General features: G+C 37.7%; 1 protein-coding gene across 5 annotated transcripts; it reads left to right on the top strand.

Moving 5' to 3' along the window:
• Nucleotides 1–39: 39 nt before the first annotated feature.
• DRAM2 (DNA damage regulated autophagy modulator 2) lies at nt 40–21,466 on the top strand. 5 transcript variants are annotated; one of them, XM_046645285.1, is made up of 10 exons: nt 40–177; nt 2,277–2,331; nt 5,659–5,745; nt 6,809–6,953; nt 10,379–10,446; nt 11,681–11,820; nt 17,161–17,338; nt 18,404–18,486; nt 19,903–19,995; nt 20,522–21,466. In XM_046645285.1, the coding sequence occupies exons 4-10, from the start codon at nt 6,823–6,825 to the stop codon at nt 20,627–20,629; spliced, it is 801 nt and encodes a 266-aa protein (XP_046501241.1). In that variant the 5' UTR covers nt 40–177; nt 2,277–2,331; nt 5,659–5,745; nt 6,809–6,822; the 3' UTR covers nt 20,630–21,466. The 5 variants fall into 5 exon arrangements, with proteins under 5 accessions (XP_046501241.1, XP_046501242.1, XP_046501245.1 ...); XM_046645286.1 differs by lacking the exon at nt 2,277–2,331 and having other exon boundaries at nt 50–177; XM_046645289.1 differs by lacking the exons at nt 40–177; nt 2,277–2,331 and adding an exon at nt 2,799–2,817.
• The last annotated feature ends 740 nt before the right edge of the window (nt 21,467–22,206 follow it).

The raw sequence follows: 22,206 nt of genomic DNA, 5'->3' as shown, positions 1-22,206 counted from the left end.
CCGTAAAGGGATACAGAGTCCGAACAAGCGGGGGCGCGGGCGCGCTCCTCGGGGAGGTAAGCGCGCCCCGGGCCCCGCCGGGCTGCTCGGGAGCGCGCCCCGGGGCCCCGCCCCATGTCCGTCCGTCCGGCAGACTCCGGACCCGGCCACCAGCACTAGCGGGCTCGTCCATGCAAGGTAGGCCGGAAAGGGGACGTGGACTGGCCTCGGTCCGCTCTGAGGGTGTGTGTCTGAGGATGCCATCAGGCGGGTCGGGAAAGTGGACGCAGCCCGGAGCCCTTCACCCCCGTGGCGGGCGTGCGTCTCGCGTGCTGGCGCGCCTTGTCTCCAGGGGCCACACTGTGCGAGGCACGGGAAAGGGACCAGGTGGTGGCTGGAGCTGCAGGCAGGCTCCGGGGTCCCCGGGGGCGGGTGGTCCGCGACTCACCTTTCGGTCTCCGTCCTTGGTCTCTTCCCCTTCTTCCCCCGCCACCCCGGTTCCCAAAGCCGGGCCAAGCTCCGCCTCCCCTATCTTTTCCCGGCCGCAGGCAAAGCGGAGCCGAGATCTTGGTCGGAGTGCTTCGCTCCTCGGGAAGGAGGCAGCGGTCTAAATCATTCCGTTTTTTGTGTCTTAAGCGGTTACCAAGAACCTTCGCCCCAGTGCCACAAAATCTGCGGTTGAATACGCGCTCCAGTTGTCACTCCTGGGCTCACATTCCTTGGGGGTGGGGGGGAAGGAAGGAAGGTTTGAAATTGAGATCTGTGGTGACCTTGTGTTTACGCGAAGCTCCGGTCGGCTATTCTCAATTCTATCGCGGGGGGCGGGGGCCCAATACTGAAAGGTACGCGGCAAGTCCTTTATATCCTCACAGCCGAGCTTTACCTTAAGATAGATTTGGAAAACAAAACACACCCCAGAAATGATTTTTCCTGTTCTTTCAAATTTTAATTTATAAATCGGTACCCAAATGCAGCTCTGTAGTTTGCGTTGCATCATCAGGTTCTCCCCTATTTCTCTCCCTGTAACATTTGATTCCACTTATAAAAAAATTGCTTGATCTTCTCGACTCTAGGATTTAACCATTACAAGAATATTATACTTGTCGAGAGGCTAAGTTAGAGTTTAGAAAAATAACCATTTTCTATTATACTTTGGGCCTGATGGTTCTGTGCATCTCTTAAAGAAGCTTAGGGCTTTCTCTCTTCACTTGGAATATCCAGAATTTACTTTCTTATTGTATCTTAGCAGTCAGCATTTAGAGGAGACGGCATAAGAAATTCATCTTATTACCAGTGGCATTTAAATATCTGTGAAATTTAAAAATTGCAACTGCAGTTCTGATTCAGGGATCTTCAAAGAAAGCGGAGAAGATATATGAGAGATGCAAGAACGTTTTGTTAAACACTCTTACTGCTATTGAAGGTTATTCCTGCATATTTTCAAGTATTTTGAAAGGTTTCTTAGGTTATTAACCATTAGAATTCTAATTTTCCTTGATTGGCAGTTAGGCAACCGTTCTTCCAGCTTTCCAATGTGAAAATACGTGGGCAATGGTTTTCCTCACCTAGTTGGTGCACTTGAATTTCTCAGTTGTTGTTAGCCAAGTGATAAGCTATTTCAAGCCCTACTTCTCTAAGTTGTCAGTTTAAACAACTAGAACCCTCAAAGCTAAGGAGATACGAATCCAAGATGATTTATATATACAAAGAAGTGTATTGTCGTTTCCCATCCCTGTGGCTCGTAACGATCGTACAGAATTGTTAACTCAGCTATCATTATTATGTATTGTGCCTTTCTGTTCTACTCTAAGGAACAATCCTTTAGATGGCTACTTTACAAATTAGAATACTGTAACTCAAAGAAGGTAAGTAACTTGCCTTCTTTGAATCATACAGCTGGGACCTGATAAAGCTAGGATTTGCACTTAGATATATCTAATTTTGCAACTCCATTGCATCACACGGAGTAGTTAATGCTTTATTTTGCTTAACAATAAGCTGTCACTTTTATTTTTCCTTCTATAGGAGGAAACTCTGTTTTTCTTTTTTTTAATCCTTTTTGAGATCAGTGAAAGGTGTCTAAAATGAGAAAGCTTAAGAAAATTGATATCCTAGATTTAAAATATTTAATTCCAGATGATATGACATAATTATAAAATACACAAAAAAATCTGTTAATAGTGCTGTAGCATAAATTTCTGCCGATGAACAATATTGGTGCATTGTCTTGAAATTGTACATGTTTAAAAGCATATGAGATGAAACCACCTCTTATTTTGTTTGTATGTGGATTTTAGGATTTACGAAAGGTGCAGGTTTGGACAGATTTGAAGACTGATATTATGTGAACAGGTAATTCGCCTTTTACATTCTAAAAGAGGAACAAACATTTATTGACCACCTGTGACAGTATCTTACATATATTATCTCATTTAGTTCTTGAATAAACCTCTATGAAGCAGGTGTTATTTTATTTTAGACCGTTTATCAGTTAGTACTAAAATTCAACATTTATTATGTTTCAGCAATGTGTTAGGTTCTTTACTTGTGTTACATGAGTGCAATCTCTGCAGTAAGTATCCAGCACAGTCCAAGAGAACTTTTCCACAATAATGGAAATGTTCTACATTTTTATCATCCTATATGGTAGCCACTAGACACATGTGGCTTTTGAACACTTGAAATGTTGACAGTATGACTGAAGAACTGAAATTTTAAATTTTATTTTATTTTAGGGGCCAGCCCCGTGGCCGAGTGGTTAAGTTCGCGCGCTCCGCTTCGGCGGCCCAGGGTTTCACCGGTTCGGATCCTGGGCGCGGACATGGCACCGCTCATCAGGTCATGTTGAGGTGGCGTCCCACATAGTACACCAGAGGCACTCACAACTAGAATATGCAACTATGTACCGCGGGACTTTGTGGAGAAGAAGGAAAACAAAAGATTGGCAACAGATGTTAGCACAGGTGCCAATCTTTAAAAAAAAATGAATTTTATTTTATTTTAATCAATTGTAAATTTAAATAGCCACATATGCCCAGTGGCTACTGTATTGGACAGTGCCAGCCTTTGCCAATAATATGATTCCCATTTTTCAAAGGAGAAACTGGTTCAGAGAAATTGGTAAAGCTTGCCCAAATTCACACAATTTTATTAAAAAAAAAAGCTTTTGAACACAAGAATTTTTAGGAATGTTAATTTGGCAGTGTGTATAGAATAGATGGAGGGGAAGAAAAAAAGCAATTAGGCCAAGAGAATTGAGAATCTGACTTGCGTATTTACACTGGGAACTGGGAGGAAGAATGGTTGCAAATGACTGGAGGTGGAATTGCTGTCACTTACTGGCAGCGTGTGAGGGCTTTGGAAGAGAGAATCTGAGCTTACTCTGAGGTCTTAGACTCTGGATAACCTGGAAAAATGGTAACATTGTTTACTGAAATAGAAAAATAATAAAACCTTTTTCGAGTGAAAGGATTCGATTTTGGCTATTTGTTTGTTCAAGCAGTATTTATTGAGTGATTACTTTGGGCAAAGCCCTCTGCTCTGCTTAGGTAGAGAAGTGGAGTACCTCTTCAAGGATTTAAGCACTGAAGAAGACAGCCTCCTAAATTTTTGTACTGTAGAAGATAGTGAACTGTAAGAGATGTGCAAATCAAGTGTGCTCAGAGGGATGAATGCTTGTTTCCAGATGCAAAGGGATTAGGGAAAGTTGTGTGTGGAAGACAGTATTTGAGCTCAATTTTGAAGAATAGGAAGGATTTGGACATGCAAAAACGATTAAAGGAGAAGGAGGTTATGCTTCTAGCAACGGGGTGGACAAAATATTTTGAAAATCCCTTTTGCCAAAACATCTAAATGCTGAATAAATTAGCCTTTTAAATGCAAAGCAGATCTTGTAGGAAGGAAAGGGAAATCCCCAGGGCTAAAAAGTCAAAGATAGAGCTGCAACCAGAGTAGTAAACTAGCAGTCTGTCTCCTTTGGGGGTATTTGGCTGGTGGCAGAAATAAAGCACAATTAGGGGCAGATTACAGGCTCCCCCTGCTTCCCACCCAGGGTATAGAGAGGTAGAATTCATACCCCTTTGACCTCCCAGGTATACAGCTCCAGGAGATACTATTCAAAGGGTAGTTTGTGTAAATGGTGCCTGTGTTTCAGAGGATGACTTTTTCATAAAAAAGAAAATATAAATGTTTCCGCTTGAAATTGTATGACTCATAGCCTTGTAGAATCACCTCCCCTCAAATTCAGCTAGGACCCTCGAAAATCTGTACACTCAGTGAAAAGTGGGCTTTGAAAAATATCTCCTTCCTGGCAAAGAGAGATCACAGAGGAAGTTTTTCATTTCCACCACAGCTCCAGGTAGGGGAATAAACCACCTGAGAAATTGAAACTGTAGGGTCTGCTGTGACTTAGATTCAAGGTTCAAATTTACTTATCTACATGATTTAAAAAAAAAACCTCGGAAACCAAGACATTAAAAGGGCCCATGTGAGTAAAGTGCCTGAGTGCCGGGCAGAAATATATAAGATCCTCCCTGGAATGATTCACCCTTAATCTAAGCCTTTTAGAATGCTTCCAGATTAAGATCATCTAAATATGAGTTCACAGTCAAAAACTGTGAAACATGGGGCCAGCCCTGTGGCCGAGTGGTTAAGTTTGCACGCTCCGTTGCGCTGGCCCAGGGTTTCGCTGGTTCCAATCCTGGGTGCGGACATGGCGCTGCTCATCGAGCCATGCTGAGGCAGCATCCCACATGCCACAACTAGAAGGACCCACAACTAAGAATACACAACTGGATACTGGGGGGCTTTGGGGAGAAAAAGGAAAAAAATAAAAATAAAATCTTAAAAAAAACCCCAAAAAACTGGGAAACACATCTGCAAGCGTTGGCAGAACCAACAAATATGGATCTAAACTCCTAAGGACTTTAGATTGGAATTATCAGAAACAAATTAAAATAATGTTTAAAGAGATGAATGATGAAAAATTAAAAATTTTTGAAGTAATTCAAAATTTACAAAAATTGAGAATTATTGTCCTAGAAATTTATACTGGGGAAACCTCTATAAGAACTTGGTGAGGAATTGTCATAATTAACTAAATAGATGAAGAAAAAAATTCTGATGGGATGTTAAGGACTGACTAGGGAAGACGAATGGAAAAGAAGAGATCATGATATATTCAGGCAGGAAATTATTCAACTCTAGTCTATGATGGTGACTTCAGGGGAAAAGGAAAAGAAACTTATTTAGCAAGATTTAAATGTACATATTTAGCAACAAGTCAGATGATCAGAGTAGATACCGAGTGTAAGTCAAAAGTGGCTGAGATTTCATATTTGGAAGTCAGTCTGAGATGAGGAAGCTGAGCACGTTGGAGGATGTGGAGATAAAGAGTTGTAAGTTTTGCAGAGTTCATGGGGTATACTAAATTTCATTCCGTCAAACTACGAGATAATGCTCATCCAAACATGAAAGTATTTTCACATGCATAGGAGTAATTTCTTGTAATTTGGAAGTATTTCTGTATATGTTTTAAAAAAGTTAAATGCATGAAGATACATTTATGTTTTCTAATTCACATCGACTCATTATTACAAATTTCCTCAGTCCAGGATTTAAGGGAGAAAGTGGTGATGTGTATTATGTGTATTTAGGTCCATTTTTTTTTCCCTCATGTAGGAGCTGGAAATATGATGAACAAAACCATTGCTTCCTGCTCTCACAGAAATTAAAGTTTAGAAGGAAGATAAAACCAAACAAGTAACAGTTAAGTGTGATGAATTTCCTCATTGGGGAGGTAAACGGTGCTATTGGAAACAAAGACGGGACACTGAGCTGAAGCTAGAAGAGTTAGAACTTGAAAATGTATAGGAGTTAACTGGTGGTAGTGGGGAGGGAGGGGTGAAAGCATTGTAGTCTAGTCATCCAGACAGAACAACATGCATGGAGGTCTAAAGGTGCACAAGAGAACATGGCACATTTGAAAGTCTGAAAGAAGTTAGCTGTGGGAGTATAGCATAGTGTTTGGTGTTAGGAACTGCCTGAGTTTGAATCCTGTCTCTACCATGTTCCAGCCCTGTGTCCTTGGGCAGTTCTCTTAACCTGTATAATTCTTTGCAGAGGAGTAAATTAAATCATGCATTTCAGGTGCTTAGTAACATTGCTGACATGGAGTAAACCCTGTGTTTGCTTTTGTAATCATGACGAAGATGATGATAGCTAGAGCAAGGAATTGGGAACAGAGTAGCCAAAGATGAATGTAGAAAGGTAAGTAGAGATCAGAGAATGCAGAGACCTTATAGACCATGCAAAGGAGGAAAGACAATTTATAAAGTCATAAGGGAGACACTGAAAGATTCTTTGTAGGAGAATCAGGTGCGCAGATTGGTATTTTAGAATTAGAACAATCACTCTGGTTTAAAGGTGGAGTTTAAATTGGTTGTGGTCCAGACAAGAGGAGGACCATTTAGGAGGTCATAATAATAATATGGCCAAGAAATGATGGTGGCTTAGGTGGGGTAGGGGCAGTGAAGATGGAGAGAAGGGGTAGATTTGAAAGAAATTTATGAGGCAGAATAAACTACCTAGTACTTGATTTTGCGTGGAAAGATGCAAGAGAAAGAAAGTTTCTGGATATGGCAAGTGGGTGAGTCTTGGTTCCATTTACGGAGAAATCAAAGGAGAGCAGGTGTTAGTAGATGAGCGGGGGGTGATTTCAGAAGTGGAACAGCTCAGAGTGATAAGTACAAGGTTGTGGGAGTGGGTGGCTAAAGTAGAACAGATGAAACAGTTGTGAATAATCTTTTCTAATTTGTTTTTTCTACTTTAGAAGACCTGTTTGAGATGTGGTGGTTTCAGCAAGGCCTCAGTTTCCTTCCTTCAGCCCTCGTAATTTGGACGGCTGCTGCTTTCATATTTTCATACATTACTGCCATAACTCTCCACCATGTTGACCCTGTTTTGCCTTATATCAGGTCAGTGAAATGTATTCTTTTATAGGAGAATGTTTATGTCTCGTTCATATTTTAACATTGGAGCCAACATTTAATGTTAACATTTTAAAATTCACATTTTATGTTTGACATTACAACAATAAAAGGAACATAAAAAGGAAGTTGTATTTGGCACTTTCTATGTAATAGAGAAATGTGGAGACAGACGGGCAAGATTCAGTGACTGAATATGTTAGTGAATTGCGACATTTTAGCGCCATGTCTTCCAAATAATTGTTTGAAGTTGTCTCAGAAGACAGAATTGGAATTATTTTCCTCTTAAAATTCAAAAATGCTACAAACAGCAACATATTAAGAGACAATGGTAATGACAAACATTGATCAGCTTACTCTGTACAAGGTAATGTTCTAAGCATTCTTCACGTCTTAAAGAATTGAATCCTTACAACCACCCTTTGAAGTAGGAACTACAACCCCTATTTGAGAGAGGAGGAAATAAGGTCCAGGAAGGTTACATTGTTTATTTGTCCAAGGGCATGCAACTCAGTTATTGTTGGAACCTAGGTTCAGTTTGACTGGGCAGTTTGACTCTAGAGGCTGTGCTCTTACTCTTTATGAAATGTTGCATAGATCTTTCTGACATATTAAGTATCAAAATTTATTGGTAATATTTTTGAAATTTCAAAACTGCTAATGATGTAAGTGTGGGTACTCAGTTGCATGTGCTATGTCCATAACCCTCTTTTTTTCCAATTATGAAGACAATATGTGCTTGTTATAACAAATTTTAAACAATACTAGAGTGCTTATAAAAAGAAAAAGTGAAAGTGTCCTGCAGCCCCCTTCCAGTTTCTGCCCCCCGCAAGGTGTTTCATGGTTGGTTGATTTCCTTCCAGAGCTTGGTTTGTTTTGTTGTTGTTGTAGTTGTTTCATTTGTTTGTTTACCTTATGAAAAATAACCTTTCCAACACAGAAAATAGTAAACTTTTAAAGGATGAGAAACCAAAAGGCTAAATTTATCTTTTTAAAATGTCAAGAAGAGATCAGGGCATTACCATCTACATTTGTTGTTTCCGCAATGGTATGGTATGGCACAAAGGCTATCAACAAATTGAGTGCACATTGGGAATATTTACAAAACCCAAGGATATTTTAAAATTTAAGGTTCCAATTCTAGGAATAAGTTGATAAATAATCACCACTGTTTACCAGGAATATGTAGCTTAAGGAGCCAGTTCATTCTTTAATAACTCCAAGAGAGGATACATATATAAGATTCATGAGGATCCTTCAGCATTTTTATTTCCCCTTCAGGAACTTGTCTACTTTCACTTTAAAGAGCTTTTAATAATTTAAGAGACCATTGAGTTCTTTTTCAGTTTCAGTTCTCTCATGGTACTGCATGTGATTTTCTGATAGACAGTACCTTAGACAGTTCCTTTTCTGTCCCTGTTCTTTTGCCTGTTTATTTTTCTGCTAGTGGACTTAGTAGTATTACCCTGGGATTTTTCTCCAAGTTTCTAATATATTTAAATTCAATGGTACTTATTTTTGCTTCTCTCAGACTCATTTCCTTTGTCTGAAAAATGATTAAGTTAAACTAGATACTCTTCAAAGTTCCTTTCAGTTCATAGACCCTGTCTAAGAGGTTTAATTGTAATAGCCTCAAAGGACGTAACTGAATGCAAATTTCACCTCAAAGACAGTTCCGCTGAAGGGAGCTGCAGGTGTTCTGTTAGTTGGTCCAAGTAGCAGATGCCCAAATAGGGTGCGTGAAACTGGGCACTAGGGTATGAGAAGAAATTATTAGAACTTATATGTATATTTTCTTAATCTCAAAATATTTAAACTTATATTTAACATATAATAATAATATAATAAATGCATATATTTTGAAGTTACATGATGAGACTTTTTTTTTGATAGTGTGTGATCAAAATAGTTTGATGACCGCTGGGTTGAAGTGCTGTGCTGATGAGGTGATGGGCATGGCCATTTTCACTTGTAGGGTAGTTTCTGTCGTTCTGTTCCAGAGCTGAAGAGGGAGCACACTTAGCCAGCCATCTTGGAAATGACTGCTGCTGTTTACTTATGGGGTAATCCAAAATAGGAGCATCATTTGGAATACAACTATTAACATTATGGATTTTTTTCTGATTATAAGAGTAGTTCATATACATTATTCTTTGAAACTTGAAAGGTCGAAGGAACAACAATGACAAAAAAACTCTAATCTCTACTCCCTGAAGACGATCACAGCGTAACAAAATCTTTTGTATCTGAAAATACATTTTAGAGTCGGAAGGAGCAATCCTTAGAATTTATTTTTGATACTTTAGTATTCCTAAACCTCCTAATCCAGGTGTTCTCCAAATCTTACTAATTCCCTACCAGATAGGACTTTACATTTCTTTTTTATTCCCGTTACATTGTCTCGGTTGACATCTTTATTATCTCTTTCCTATAGTACTTCACTTTGAGACTAAAAACTTTATCCTTTTAGTGTTTGCAGTAGTTTGAGGGAAGGAAAAGGAACTAACATTTATTGGATGTCTCCCGTGTGCCTGCTACTATGCTAGATACTTCACATGCATCACCCCAGTTTCATTTCCTCATACTGATCCCATGAGGCTGGGAGGGAATTCGTAGCCCCATTTTGCAGATAGCAAACAGTCTCAGGGAGATAGAAGAACATACCCAAAGTTCCACAGTTAGTAAATGGTGAGCTGTGAATCTGGATCTGTGTATTCCACACTGCCCTGAAAGACAGCCCTGAAAGACAGGCATGTAGACAGATGTACTGCAATACAGTGTGATAAGTGATTTTAATAGAAGTCGAGACAGAGTAGGTGTACGAGTCAGCATTCTGCCAGAGGACTTGGCCAAGGCTGTAGAGAGCAGGGGCCTCAAAACCGTTCTTAAACAGAAGCTGCAGGAGGGCGGGGCCTTGTCTCTTTTACTTGCCACTGTATTCCTGTCCCTAAAATGCTGTCTGCTGCATGGTAGGTGCTTGATAAATGTTTTAGTTAATCGGGAAGTTATTAAGGGTAATTGTAGGCAGAGTCAACAACAGATACCAAGAGACAGAGTTGTGAAAGGACCTCTGGTGTTTAGGGAATATTCAGGTGAGACAGATAAACACATCTGCCTGACTGATAAATGTCAATTATACAGCCTTAACATGCCAAGGATAGCTTTTTATCAATTTACATTGATTTCTATTATGTGAAGAAGAAGTAGTCTTAAGTGGTATGAGAAAAAAGTGAATAGGCAAATATCGTGAGTCCAAATTGTCATGTTCTCATTGTAAGATTATATGAGTTGAACTCATGGATTTATAAAAAGATAAAGGATTTGAAGTAACCTCTGTTATTTCCTATCCCTTAGCAGACATACATGTGTATATCTAGTGTGAGAAATCCACACACCTTCTTTTTTTCTTTCAGCGACACTGGTACAGTCGCTCCAGAAAAATGCTTGTTTGGGGCCATGTTAAATATCGCCGCAGTTTTATGTAAGTAATGAGAGGGGTTTTAACAATCGAAATTAATAGCTAAATTGCCCTTCTTTAAACACTATGTGTTACTTGTTTTATTTTCTAGTTATACTTGAAGGAATGTTATCACTAAATTATTGATCACAGATGTGTTCCTTTTAAAAGAAAAACAATTTCTAGAAATGCTAAATTATGAAAATAAACTTAAAAAAGTATCTAGAAGGCTATTTGACTGCTCATCCAGATAGAAGTTGTAAAGTGTAACCAAATATTCCTTGAGGCCTACAGTGGGTTTCTTAAGCAGCCAGCAGATGACAGCTATAATCACACTGATCACTCTAACCCTAATTTAAATTCCTTTAGGATAAACAGTTTAGAAGTTTAAGAATAGTGATGGAACCACGTTTTGACTTTTGAGTGATATTCTGATGCCAAAGGAATGGAGTGTTCTATAGTATTTTATATTCCTGTTTATTTATTTTTTGAACCAAATTTTTATTAATCATATACTAAAATGTTGTTTCTTTCATCAATTGATTGTTTTAAATATGTGTTCTTCTGTATGTTTATTATTTATCGGGTCAAAAATTGAAGTCAAGAAAATGATTCAATGTACAGAAGTTCATCTTATTACTAAAGTTTTCAAAAGCATATCTCTGTTATGTTTTCTACACTCCTGAGTTCTTTGGCAATATTTTTGCAATGGAAAGTTCAATTTGGCCCCTTCTTGACTAATAAAGATGTTTAAGTGGGGATTTTTCTGTGTAATTGACAACTATGTCTGATTGAGCCAAGTTGTAGTAATTTGAAATAAATTGAAATGAAAGACAAATAATCTTTTGGTGTTTTTTGCCTATGTCCATTTTTATCCATATTCTAGAACTAATTACTTTAGACTTTAATGCTAATCATATAGAATATTTTGTGTTTTATATATAACACTTATCATTAGAGATTTTCAGAAAACGTCAAACTTCTCTCTTAAATTCTATCCTAAATGTTTATAAATATGAGGCCCACAGGAGGCAAATAACTTGCTCAGTCACACAGATATCAGTAGTTCCTTAATGCAACCTTAAAAGCTCTTTAAAATCTACAGCTGCTTTTGTTTTTTGTCTTTTTTCTTCTCTCAGATTAACTTTGAAAGGAAAGTCTATGTTTCTGAATAGCAGTGACCTTTGTCAACTCTTTATTGGCAACTTTATTCCTCGTTTATTTACTACTTTATTGTTTTTCGGATTATCTCTTCCAGGCGTTGCTACTATTTATGTTCGTTATAAGCAAGTTCAGGCTCTGAATCCTGAAGAGAATCGTATCATCAGATTAAACAAGGCCGGCCTTGTACTTGGATTACTGAGTTGTTTAGGACTTTCTATTGTGGCAAACTTCCAGGTTTGTGTTTTAGTCCAGCATAGGTATTTTCCTGAAGTACATAATGATCCTTGTTAAAAAAGTAAACCTGAAACATTCAGTTACATGCTGTTATTTTCTTTACCTTAACAAAATAGAATCCACCACCTTTAAATTATTTGACCCTCTTAGAAATAGCTACATTCACAATTATAAAAATTCGTTCTCAATAATCTCTTGAACATGTATAAATTATTCTAAGTTTTTGGGGGATCCACAGGACAGTTATTAGACTGTATTACTACTTAATTGGAGATTACTCCAAGGCCAGAGAGAATTGCTATAAATGATAAGCGACACAATTCAAACTTAAACTTTTTTTTAATATGCCTAATAAGTTATCCTCATTTACCTGTTTTCTGTTCTTGTTTAGATGTTGCCATTTGTCGCCTGAATTCCTAGGTGCCCAGTACCTCATATAAGGGGGTAAAGGGAGGATCTGTAGCTCTTCCAGCTTGTTCTCAGGGAATTCTTTTTGTTTTTTGAGGAAAATCAGCCCTGAGCTAACTACTGCCAATCCTCCTCTTTTTGCTGAGGAAGACTTGCCCTGAGCCAACATCTGTGCCCATCTTCCTCTACTTTATACATGGGACGCCTACCACAGCATGGCTTTTTGCCAAGCGGTGCCATGTCCACACCTGGGATCCGAACCAGCGAACCCCAGGCCGCTGAGAAGCAGAACATATGAACCTAACCGCTGCGCCACCGGGCCAGCCCCTCTCAGGGAATTCTTTTTTCTCTTTTTTTTAATTAAAGATTGGCACCTGAGCTAACAACCATTGCCAATCTTTTTTTTTTTTTTCCCTGCTTTATCTCCCCAAACCCCCCCGTACATAGTTGTATATCTTAGTTGTGGATCCTTCTAGTTGTGGGATGTGGGACGCCACCTCAACGTGACCTGACGAGCAGTGCCATGTCCGCACCCAGGATCTGAACCCTGGGCTGTCGCAGCGGAGTGCGCGAACTTAACCACTCGGCCACGGAGCTGGCCCCCCATCTCAGAGAATTCTTAATGTTAAAGCAGCAGTCAACCTTTACCAAATGTTTGCACACTCTCCATGTTCCTTTCTGTTGACCTTCTTTCAGATGAGTCTTTGGTAATATCAACTGCATGCTGGACATATGGTGCTTTTTGATGTCTCTCTCTGAAGTCTTTAAAGTTTCAGTGTAGACATTTGATAACCTGTTTAGACATCTAATAACTATTTGGACATATAAACACACACTCGTCGTATCAAGTACACATATATAGGCATATTCTATCCCTCTTATTCAAAGTTCTCCATTCCTATACTGCTTCTGATTGGTGTCTCCTGTTTTTCAGTTTTTTAGTAATGGTTAATACTAGTAATTTCTGTAAGTATATCAGGTACATATTAGGGTGGTGCTTGCTGCTGTAACAAAGCCCAAAATTTTAATGGCTTAACACAATAGAAGTTTATTTCTTACATGCATGCATCCAGTGCAGGTTTTGTTGGTGATAGATGGCTTTCCTCCCACAGTGATTTAAGGCCCCTACACTATCCATCTTTGGTCTCTGCCATTCCGTAAGTCCTTATTGTCTTCTGCATCTAGCTGGCTGAAATAAAGAGAACATGCAAAAATCACGCTTGTTCCTTAAAAACCTTGACCTGGCGGTATCTCACGTCATTCCACTGACATTCATTTGCAAGATGCATTGAGGGGGCTAGGAAGTGTAGTCTTGGTGTGCATCAGTTCCCTGGACAACTGTATACTATGGAGGGGACACAAAAATTTTGGTGGACATCTAGCTGGCTGACTTTACCTCAACTAAGTCCTGTTTTTCCTAATCAGTTTCTAATAGCTCAATGTTAAAAATATGTTTTTTGAAATTTTTAGTGTATGGATAGTTCATTCTTTGCTCCAGTTGTCCTTTGATCAATTTAACAATATCATCACTGTAGGGTAAAAATGAATCTCAAAGTCACCTCCACATTTAGCATACTCCTTCTGTTAGTAACTGATACTTGTTTACACAGCCCGGGAAGTTCTAGTAGCAGTTCCTGATAGCACCCATGCAAGCTGCGTTTCTGCCTTTATCTCATTCATCTATTAACACAGTTTATATTTATGTGCTTTCTGTATTCCTTTGTTTTCAGCTTTCATTCTAATTCACCCTCACCACAGGGGGCCTCTTGGCCTTGTAATTTTGAATCAGATTTCTTTTTCTCTGTTGATTACATCTATTTTTATACAACTTTGCACCTGTTGAATGTTCTCTGCATCTTTCACTGATGGCTTCCTTGCTGGGCCCTGTTTATAAGCAAACCCTACAGCATTACCCAAATATCAAACAGTTGTCCTTCCTTCCTTTCTAATGTAACTTTTACTGCTTATTTAATGTGGTGAGTGCCTTCCTCCTCCTCTTCCCACTTCTCTCTTGCAGAGACAAACTCTAGTTGATTCATATAAAAAAATTTTGTACAAACCAGGTCTATAAATGGTTTACAGTTACAGAGCTTGACTTGGAAGAGAGACGAGCACTGTGTTTTAAAGTAGGGAATCGTTGGTTTTACTTCTTGAGTATTTCTTGAAAGCATCTGCTTCTCTCCACTTCCATTTCTGTTTCTTTCCCTCTCACCTCCTTCTCAACCAATTCAGCTTTCATCATCTCTAATCTGCACTACTGCCATGTCCTCCTGAATAGCTGCTCTGTACTCACTCTTAGATCCCTTTTTTAGTATTGTAGCCAAAGTAATCTTTTGTAAATTATATATTATAAATCATGTGATGCTTAACGACGGGGATACCTTCTGAGAATTGTGTAATTAGGTGATTTCATTATTGTGTGAACATCATAGAATATATTTACACAAACCCAGATGGCATAGCCTACTATACACCTAGGCTATGTGGAACTAATCTTATGGGACCACCATTATATACGTGGTCCGTTGTTGACCAATGTCATTATGCAGTGTATGACTATATACATGTCACTCGGTTTCCCTATACCCCTTCTTAAAGCTCTACAGGTCCAAAGTTAATGAAAAGAGATATAATGAGAGAAACAGTTAATTTGATAAACTGCCAAACTGCTTAATTAACTCAGAGGTCTTGTATGTTTTGGATCCTGTCTGCCTTTCCAGCCTCATTCTGCATCATTCCCCTTCTTAATGTCTCTGTTGTGCATAACACAGGCCTTTCTTTGTTCCTTAAATAAGGCAAATTTATGTTACTCCATTTAGTACATTGTTTCTTCTGATAGACATTCCCCAACCCCAAGCCTAAATAGATTTTGGCATCTTTAAGATCTCAGTGCAGACTATACTTCCTCAGGGAAGTTTTTTCTGTCAATAGACTTGCTCCAGTACATTTCAAGTTTTCTTTTTTTGTGTTCTCGAAGCCTCTGGAAACTAATTCTTTATAGCACTTATTATAGTCTAATTTTATAGCTATTGTTCTTTAAATTTATTTTTAAATTTTTTAGTTGGTATATTTCTCCATTAATTATAAGCACAGTGGTTTTGTTCACTGTGGTATCCCCAGCATCTAACATGGTGCTTAGCACAAACATGCTCTCATACATGACAAAATATAATTTACATGATTTATAGTTATATATTATATATAATTAATATTAATTTATATTAAGCAAAAGAACAGCTAGTTAAAACCAGTTTTATATACTTCTATTTTAATTATAAAACTACAGGAGTAAATGCTCTCTATTTATGTTTGCTTTTTAATTCACAGAATTTGTTGATGGAATTGTGTGCTGATTACAAGTGGACATTGATCAGGCTATATCTGTATTTAGCTTCATCAATATATGTGAGAATATTTTTAGGGGGGAAAATTCACCCATATTCCTGCTTTTAGTTATTTTCATTTTCGCCTATATTTTTGCAGACTTTATGCATATGTGTAAATAAATTCACATAATTATGACGCGAGAAGGTATTAGCATTTTCTGTTATTTTATGGGTGCTGAATGTTTTATTTCTTTTTGGTTACCCAAAACGGTAATGACAATTATTTTTCCCTTCCCAGTGCTCATAACTTATTGCCAGTTATAACACCCCAAACCATATCAAGGTAGCCCTTTCTCTCTCCAAAAGGAAACCAATGCCTTTGGCAAATAGGTTATCTTTTACTTCTTTATACTAGAAACTTCCTATACCTTCAACTAAGGAAATTTACTCTGTGTTTGTGGTTTAGTTCAGTTGCTTATAAAAGAAGGGAAACCCACCCTAACTTCTCTTCTTTTATTACCTTAGTCATACCCTCTGTGCCACGTGCTGTATAGTACCTTCTCAACCAAATGACATACAGACAGCATCAGTTTAGAAAAATAGAGTAGTTCAACTAAAAGTCTTTGATTATAGAATTTTTCAAGAATTACTGTCCTCACTTTTAAGCAGAGGGTATATATAGTAAAAAGTAAAAAATGTAAATGGATACTGATAAAAGTAAGGTAAAGGAGAAAAAAATTACAATTTATGATAATCTCTTTGTATAATTTATCAAAACCAACCAAACTAGAGCCAAGGGGAAATGTTTTAATTTCTTGAGTCTTTAAATTGCCATTACATTTAAATAGAAGCTCCCTACGCCCAGCATTCCTAACCATCCTAATCTTTCCTTGCACTGCTCTTTTTCTGTAACCCTTATCACCATCTAATATATGTGGAATTTACTTATTTCTAAAGTTTATTATTATTTGTGCTCTTTCACTTGAATGTAAACTTTGAGGGCCAGATTTTTGTCTGTTTTGTTCACTAACATATCTGAGTATTTAGAACAGTGAGGCACTTGTAAACAAACATATTCTTAAATGAGTAAATGAGTGGGCTGGCCTGGTGGCATAGTGGTTAAATTTGCCTGCTCTGCTTCAGCGGCTGGGGCTTTACCGGTTCAGATCCTGGGCATGGACCTACATACCACTCATTAAGACATGCTGTGGTAGCATCCCACATAGACGAACTGGAAGGACCTACAACTAGGCTATATATAACTATGTACTGGGGCTTTGGGGAGAAGGAAAAAAGAAAAAGAGGAAGATTGGCAACAGATGTTAACTCAGGGCCAATCTTCCTCACCAAAAAAAAATGAGTAAATGAATAAGAACTATTATATTTTCAGTAGTGGCACATGAAATAATTTGGTTTTACTGTAATCCTCAGGTTTGTGCTGAGTATGATGAAAGAAAATTACTTCAGGAAGTAATTTGCAGAATCTGCAGAGCTTTTCCAGTCAGAAAATGTCCTATTGAAATGACTGGCTTGTCCCTTTAAATATTGTGTTGGCAGTGTGTTTTGAATTTCTTTTATTTACTTATTTCTTCTTTTTACCTCTCAGAAAACCACCTTTTTTGCTATACATGTATGTGGAGCTGTGCTCACCTTTGGTATGGGCTCATTATATATGTTTGTTCAGACCATCCTTTCCTACCAAATGCAGCCCAAAATTCATGGCAAACAAGTCTTCTGGATCAGACTGCTGTTAGTTATCTGGTGTGGAGTAAGTGCATTTAGCAGTATCCTTTGCTGTAAAATGTGGCTACACTTAGAAGAGAATTGAATAACAAAATTTAAGTGAACACTGTTGACATATTGTAAACAGTCCTTTTATGTGTGAGGTTCTTGGGTTAGTAACCCTAAATTAAAATATTGGAAACATGAAATTCAGATTTGGCGTAGGACCTCAGTAACAGAGCTAGGAACAAAGATAAGGTTTCGACTGATCATACAGTAGTCCCCCGTTACCCATGGTTTCACTTTCCGTGGTTTCAGTTACCCACTGTCAACCGCTGTCTGAAAATATTAAATGGGAAATTCCAGAAATAAACAATTCGTAAGTTTTAAATTGCATGCCATTTTCTGAGTAGCATGATGAAATCTTGAGTATTCCGCTCCCTCCTGCCCAGGACATGAATCATCCCTTTGTCCATTGTATCCAGGCTGTGTACGCTATCCACCCCTTTGTCATTTAGTAGTCATCTCAGTTATCAGATGGACTGTCTAAGTATCACAGTGCTTGTTTTCAAGTAACCCTCATTTTACTTAATAATGGCCCCAAAGTGCAGGAGTAGTGATTCTGGCAATTCGGGTATTCCAAAGAGAAGTTACTGTTGTGTTAATCTCTTACTGTGCCTAATTTATAAATTAAACTTTATCATAGGTATGTATGTATAGGAAAAAACATAGTATATATAGGGTTCAGTACTATCTGTGGTTTCAGGTATCCGCTGGGGGTCTTGGAACGTATCTTCCTTGGATAAGTGGGGGACTACTGTACTCACTTCAAAGATATGAAGGATGAGTTAGTGCCATCTTTGAGAGCAATTATTTCGCAAAGGCTTATGATAGAGCTGCTAGTTTACTGAGCAAAGAGGGATTGACCATGTGAACCATTTCATGGTAATTCTCTGGGCACATTTTAAATTTTACTACTGCCATGTAACATGAAGCCTTTAAGAAACTGGGTATGAACCTTTGGAACAAATGTATGAGTAATATTTTGGACCTTTAAAGTGATTTTTGTTATAATCTAATTTAAACAGGTCTTCTCTGAGATTCTTCCTTGACTTACTTTTTTGTAGTGCTGACTTGCTCATCACTTTTGTACCATGGCAGTTTTGGCATTGATATAGTAGAGAAGCTCCACTGGAGCCCAAAGGACAAAGTAAGAACTGAGAGTCTCTAAAACTTAGTTTTTTATTAAAGATGACTATTTTGGTTGATTTTCATGTATTTTTCATTGCATCACTAAAATGAAACTTTTTCAGTAGACTAATCAGTTAGATATTAGGATTGTTTTCTATATATAATAGAGTTTATGTAGAACCATCCATATTCTCCTCTCACCTGTGATCTGTGGATGTTTTCAAGACTTGAAGAGAATTATAATGGCAAAGAGTTTTCTCAGAAATTGACTTCTCTACATATGAATATAGTATATAATATACCAAACTGAGATCTTTTATTATTAGAATGCTTGTTTTCTGAACTAAAAAGATATCTTCTTCCATTTTTTGTAATCTGGAAGTTTATTATTTTAGACTCTGCATTCAGGTTCTAATATAGTGGATATCTGAATGGACACAGCATCTTTGATCCTGAGAAAGAAGACATGTACTAAATAGATAATAAATTGAGTTCATCTGTTTTCACAACACTTTCAGTGACAGTTTATTTTAAATTATTTTTAAAGAATCAACGGTGGATAGGACATGTTTGTGAGAATAAATGAATGACATAATTTACTAGATTCTCATTATAATCCATATATTATTTAAGGCTCTAAAAATAACACTAAATTTCTTATGAGCATTGTTTACTTAAACTTTTTTTAGTGACATTTTATGAATCTTATGGCTTTGGGAAAGGCAGTAACTTCTTGATTGTAGAGTTCTCCTATTCTGTGTTAGTTATTCAAATGGAAATTTTATTTGCTCTAGATGAGAGTAGCCAGCCCTCCTAGTCTAATGGTTAAGATTCGGTGCTCTCACTGCCATGGCCTGGGTTCCTTTTCTGGTCAGGGAACCACACCACCCATCTGCTGGATTCGTACTGTGGTGGCTGCATGTTGCTATGATGCTGAAAGCTATGCTACTGGTATTTCACATACCATCAGGGTCACCCATGGTGGACAGGTTTCAGTGGAGCTTCCAGACTAAGACAGACTAGGAAAAAGGACCTGGCCACCCACTTCCAAAAATGTTGGCCGTGAAAACCTATTCATAGGCATTGTCTGTACACAGCACTAGACGTTGTAGCATTGTCTGATATAGCACCAGAAGGTGAGAGGATGATGCAAAACGACCAGGCAGGGTTTCTCTCTGTTGTACACAAGGTTGCTAGGAGTCAGATTTGACTGGTTGGCTGGAACAACAACAAAGAGGAAACTACCATGGCTAGATCATTTAGGAAGACTTGCCTAATGGCTGCCTTTAATTCTTGAGATATGTTCAATAAATCAAGAGTTGATTTTCAGAAGGCAGATTGGTTCATAAGAATTATGGGATTTTTATTTGAGGGAAGTTGTAGGTCATTTGAATACAATTTCACAGAACTATTCTTTTTTCCATTGTCACTCAAGGGTTATGTGCTTCACATGATCACTACTGCAGCAGAATGGTCTATGTCATTTTCCTTCTTTGGTTTTTTCCTGACTTATATCCGTGATTTTCAGGTAAGAAAAGACAGAATTAGATTTATGCAGTCAAACTTCCTTCAGGTGGAATAACAGAACTGTCTTTGGCAAGTCTCCAACCTTTTCGAAAGTTAACTTCATAAGTAGTGCTGCTGAAAGTGTAGCTTCTCAGGTGAATTGTCCTGTTGTCTGGAGAAGTAGTGTATTGCTAGCGAGGTTCAGCTTTGAAAATAGGATTGTAAAACAATAAAATTTGCAGAAATTCTTTCACAGGATTTTCATCAATTCTGTCTACATTTACGTAGGCCGTCCTCAACATTTAGTTTTACTGATTTTCATAGAAACCAAAGAAAACCTGAGGGACTTCTGAGTAGAGAAGCATGGTTTTCCCAGCTCTATTGGTACTACAGATGATGCCTTTGGCCATACAACAGCTGTGTCACTCTGTTGCTCATTAGAATTGATTTACATTCCTAATCACAAAAGATAGTCTACAGAATGTATTGAAGATGTGATCTGTCTTTAAGGAGCAAACTTCTGTGTGTAATTTTCTTTTCTGTTCCAGAAAATTTCTTTACGGGTGGAAGCCAATTTACACGGATTAACCCTCTATGACACTGCTCCTTGCCCTATTAACAATGAACGAACACGGCTACTTCCCAGAGATTTATGATGAAAGGATAAACTACTTCTGTGGTGATTATAATTCTCAGGGATTGGGAAAATGTTCATGAAAGTTACTGATTCTGCTCTGAAATTTTCAACCAGTTAATCAAGACTGACAGCGACATTGATGAATACTGATAATCAAGAGACATTAGTTAAGCCACTTGATAAGTTGTTTTAAAGGACATCATCAAGAGGATCATGTAAAAAGATTTATGCCTATACGTTTTTTATCCCAGAAAATAAAACCAAAGGACTACAGCACTGTAGATTTTTTCTACTTTGTGTAAGAGAAACAGCCAGAAGTGCACCAAGCAGTCTGCAAAACCCAGCCTTTCACACCTTGTAAATCATCGTAAAGCATGTTTTGTTTGGAGCACTTTTATGAGAAGCATTGTCCACGACCTCCTAATCAACATTGCTCAGCAGCTCCTTTAGAATTGGGTTTTGAAGTAATAGTTTTATCATATTAATATATTTCTTACAGTCTTTATAAAATTTCTTTCTTCTGGAATCCACCTGTAAAGGGAAGCAGACCTGAATTCACATGAACGTTTTCATTGCTTAATCTTTGCACAAGAGATTCTATAGGTATTAATTTGATTCCTGCCACAAGGCCGGATAATATGCTAACTGGTCTGTCATATGTGCTTGCGATCATTTCGTGAAATTTGTTCTCTGCTATGAGATTTTAATCACTAATGAATAAGAGCAGTAGCTATAGATAAATTTACTCCAATCATGTTTTACATAAAATGAGGGTTAGTGTTCACACACAAGACTGAGAAGTTTGTGAATAACAGCAGATATGATTAATCTCAAATAAAAGTCACCTCAAACCGCAGTCAAGAGCTTCTTAGATTTTCATTTATAGCAAATTATAATTACTTATAAAAGTAACCTTGAACAGGAAAATATTCAGCTTTTCTAGTGGGATGTGATCTTTGTAGAACCCAAATTCTAAAGGACAAAATCAGTAATCCGAGAAAAACTAGGTAGAAAGTAATTGTGATACATGCATCCATGAAAACAATTTTCTCTCTTTCTTTCTGGTCATACCAGCAATTGGATAACTTCTACTTGGATCCCTCTTTGTGCAGATAAAGAATGGTTAACATATTGCAGATAAAATTCAAAAGAAGAAAATGTTCACGTAGAAGGTACCCAGTGACAAACTGGTTTGCAAAAGAATCTTTGAAGAAGATTAATTAACAAGGTTTATCTTTTTAGAAGAAATGTTTCTGTAGCCAGAATGAAAAATGGTGCAAACAAGTTTAACGTGAGAGAGGGAGCAATTTAAGGGAAAATGGTTATATGGTGAAACTAGCGATCTCAATTATGAATAAGTTACTAGATATAGGACTCTATAAATAATATTTCTGAAGACTTCTGGGCTAATAAGACAGAAAATGGAATAAAATACTGTTTTTACCTATATCAAGTGGCGGTGAACATGAGACACATTTCGATAAACATCGACTGATTGAAATCTGGCATCACTAGAAAAAAAATTGGATGCAAACTGTAAAAAATTTTTATCGTGCTTTTGAAACTCTTGCAACCACACCTGGGAAACACATCCAG

This window comes from Equus quagga, chromosome 18 (assembly GCF_021613505.1).
Source record: "Equus quagga isolate Etosha38 chromosome 18, UCLA_HA_Equagga_1.0, whole genome shotgun sequence".
Classification (NCBI taxonomy): Eukaryota; Metazoa; Chordata; class Mammalia; order Perissodactyla; family Equidae; genus Equus; species Equus quagga.
Note: the sequence above shows the minus strand (reverse complement) of the source record. Positions and strands in the feature narration are given on the sequence as shown.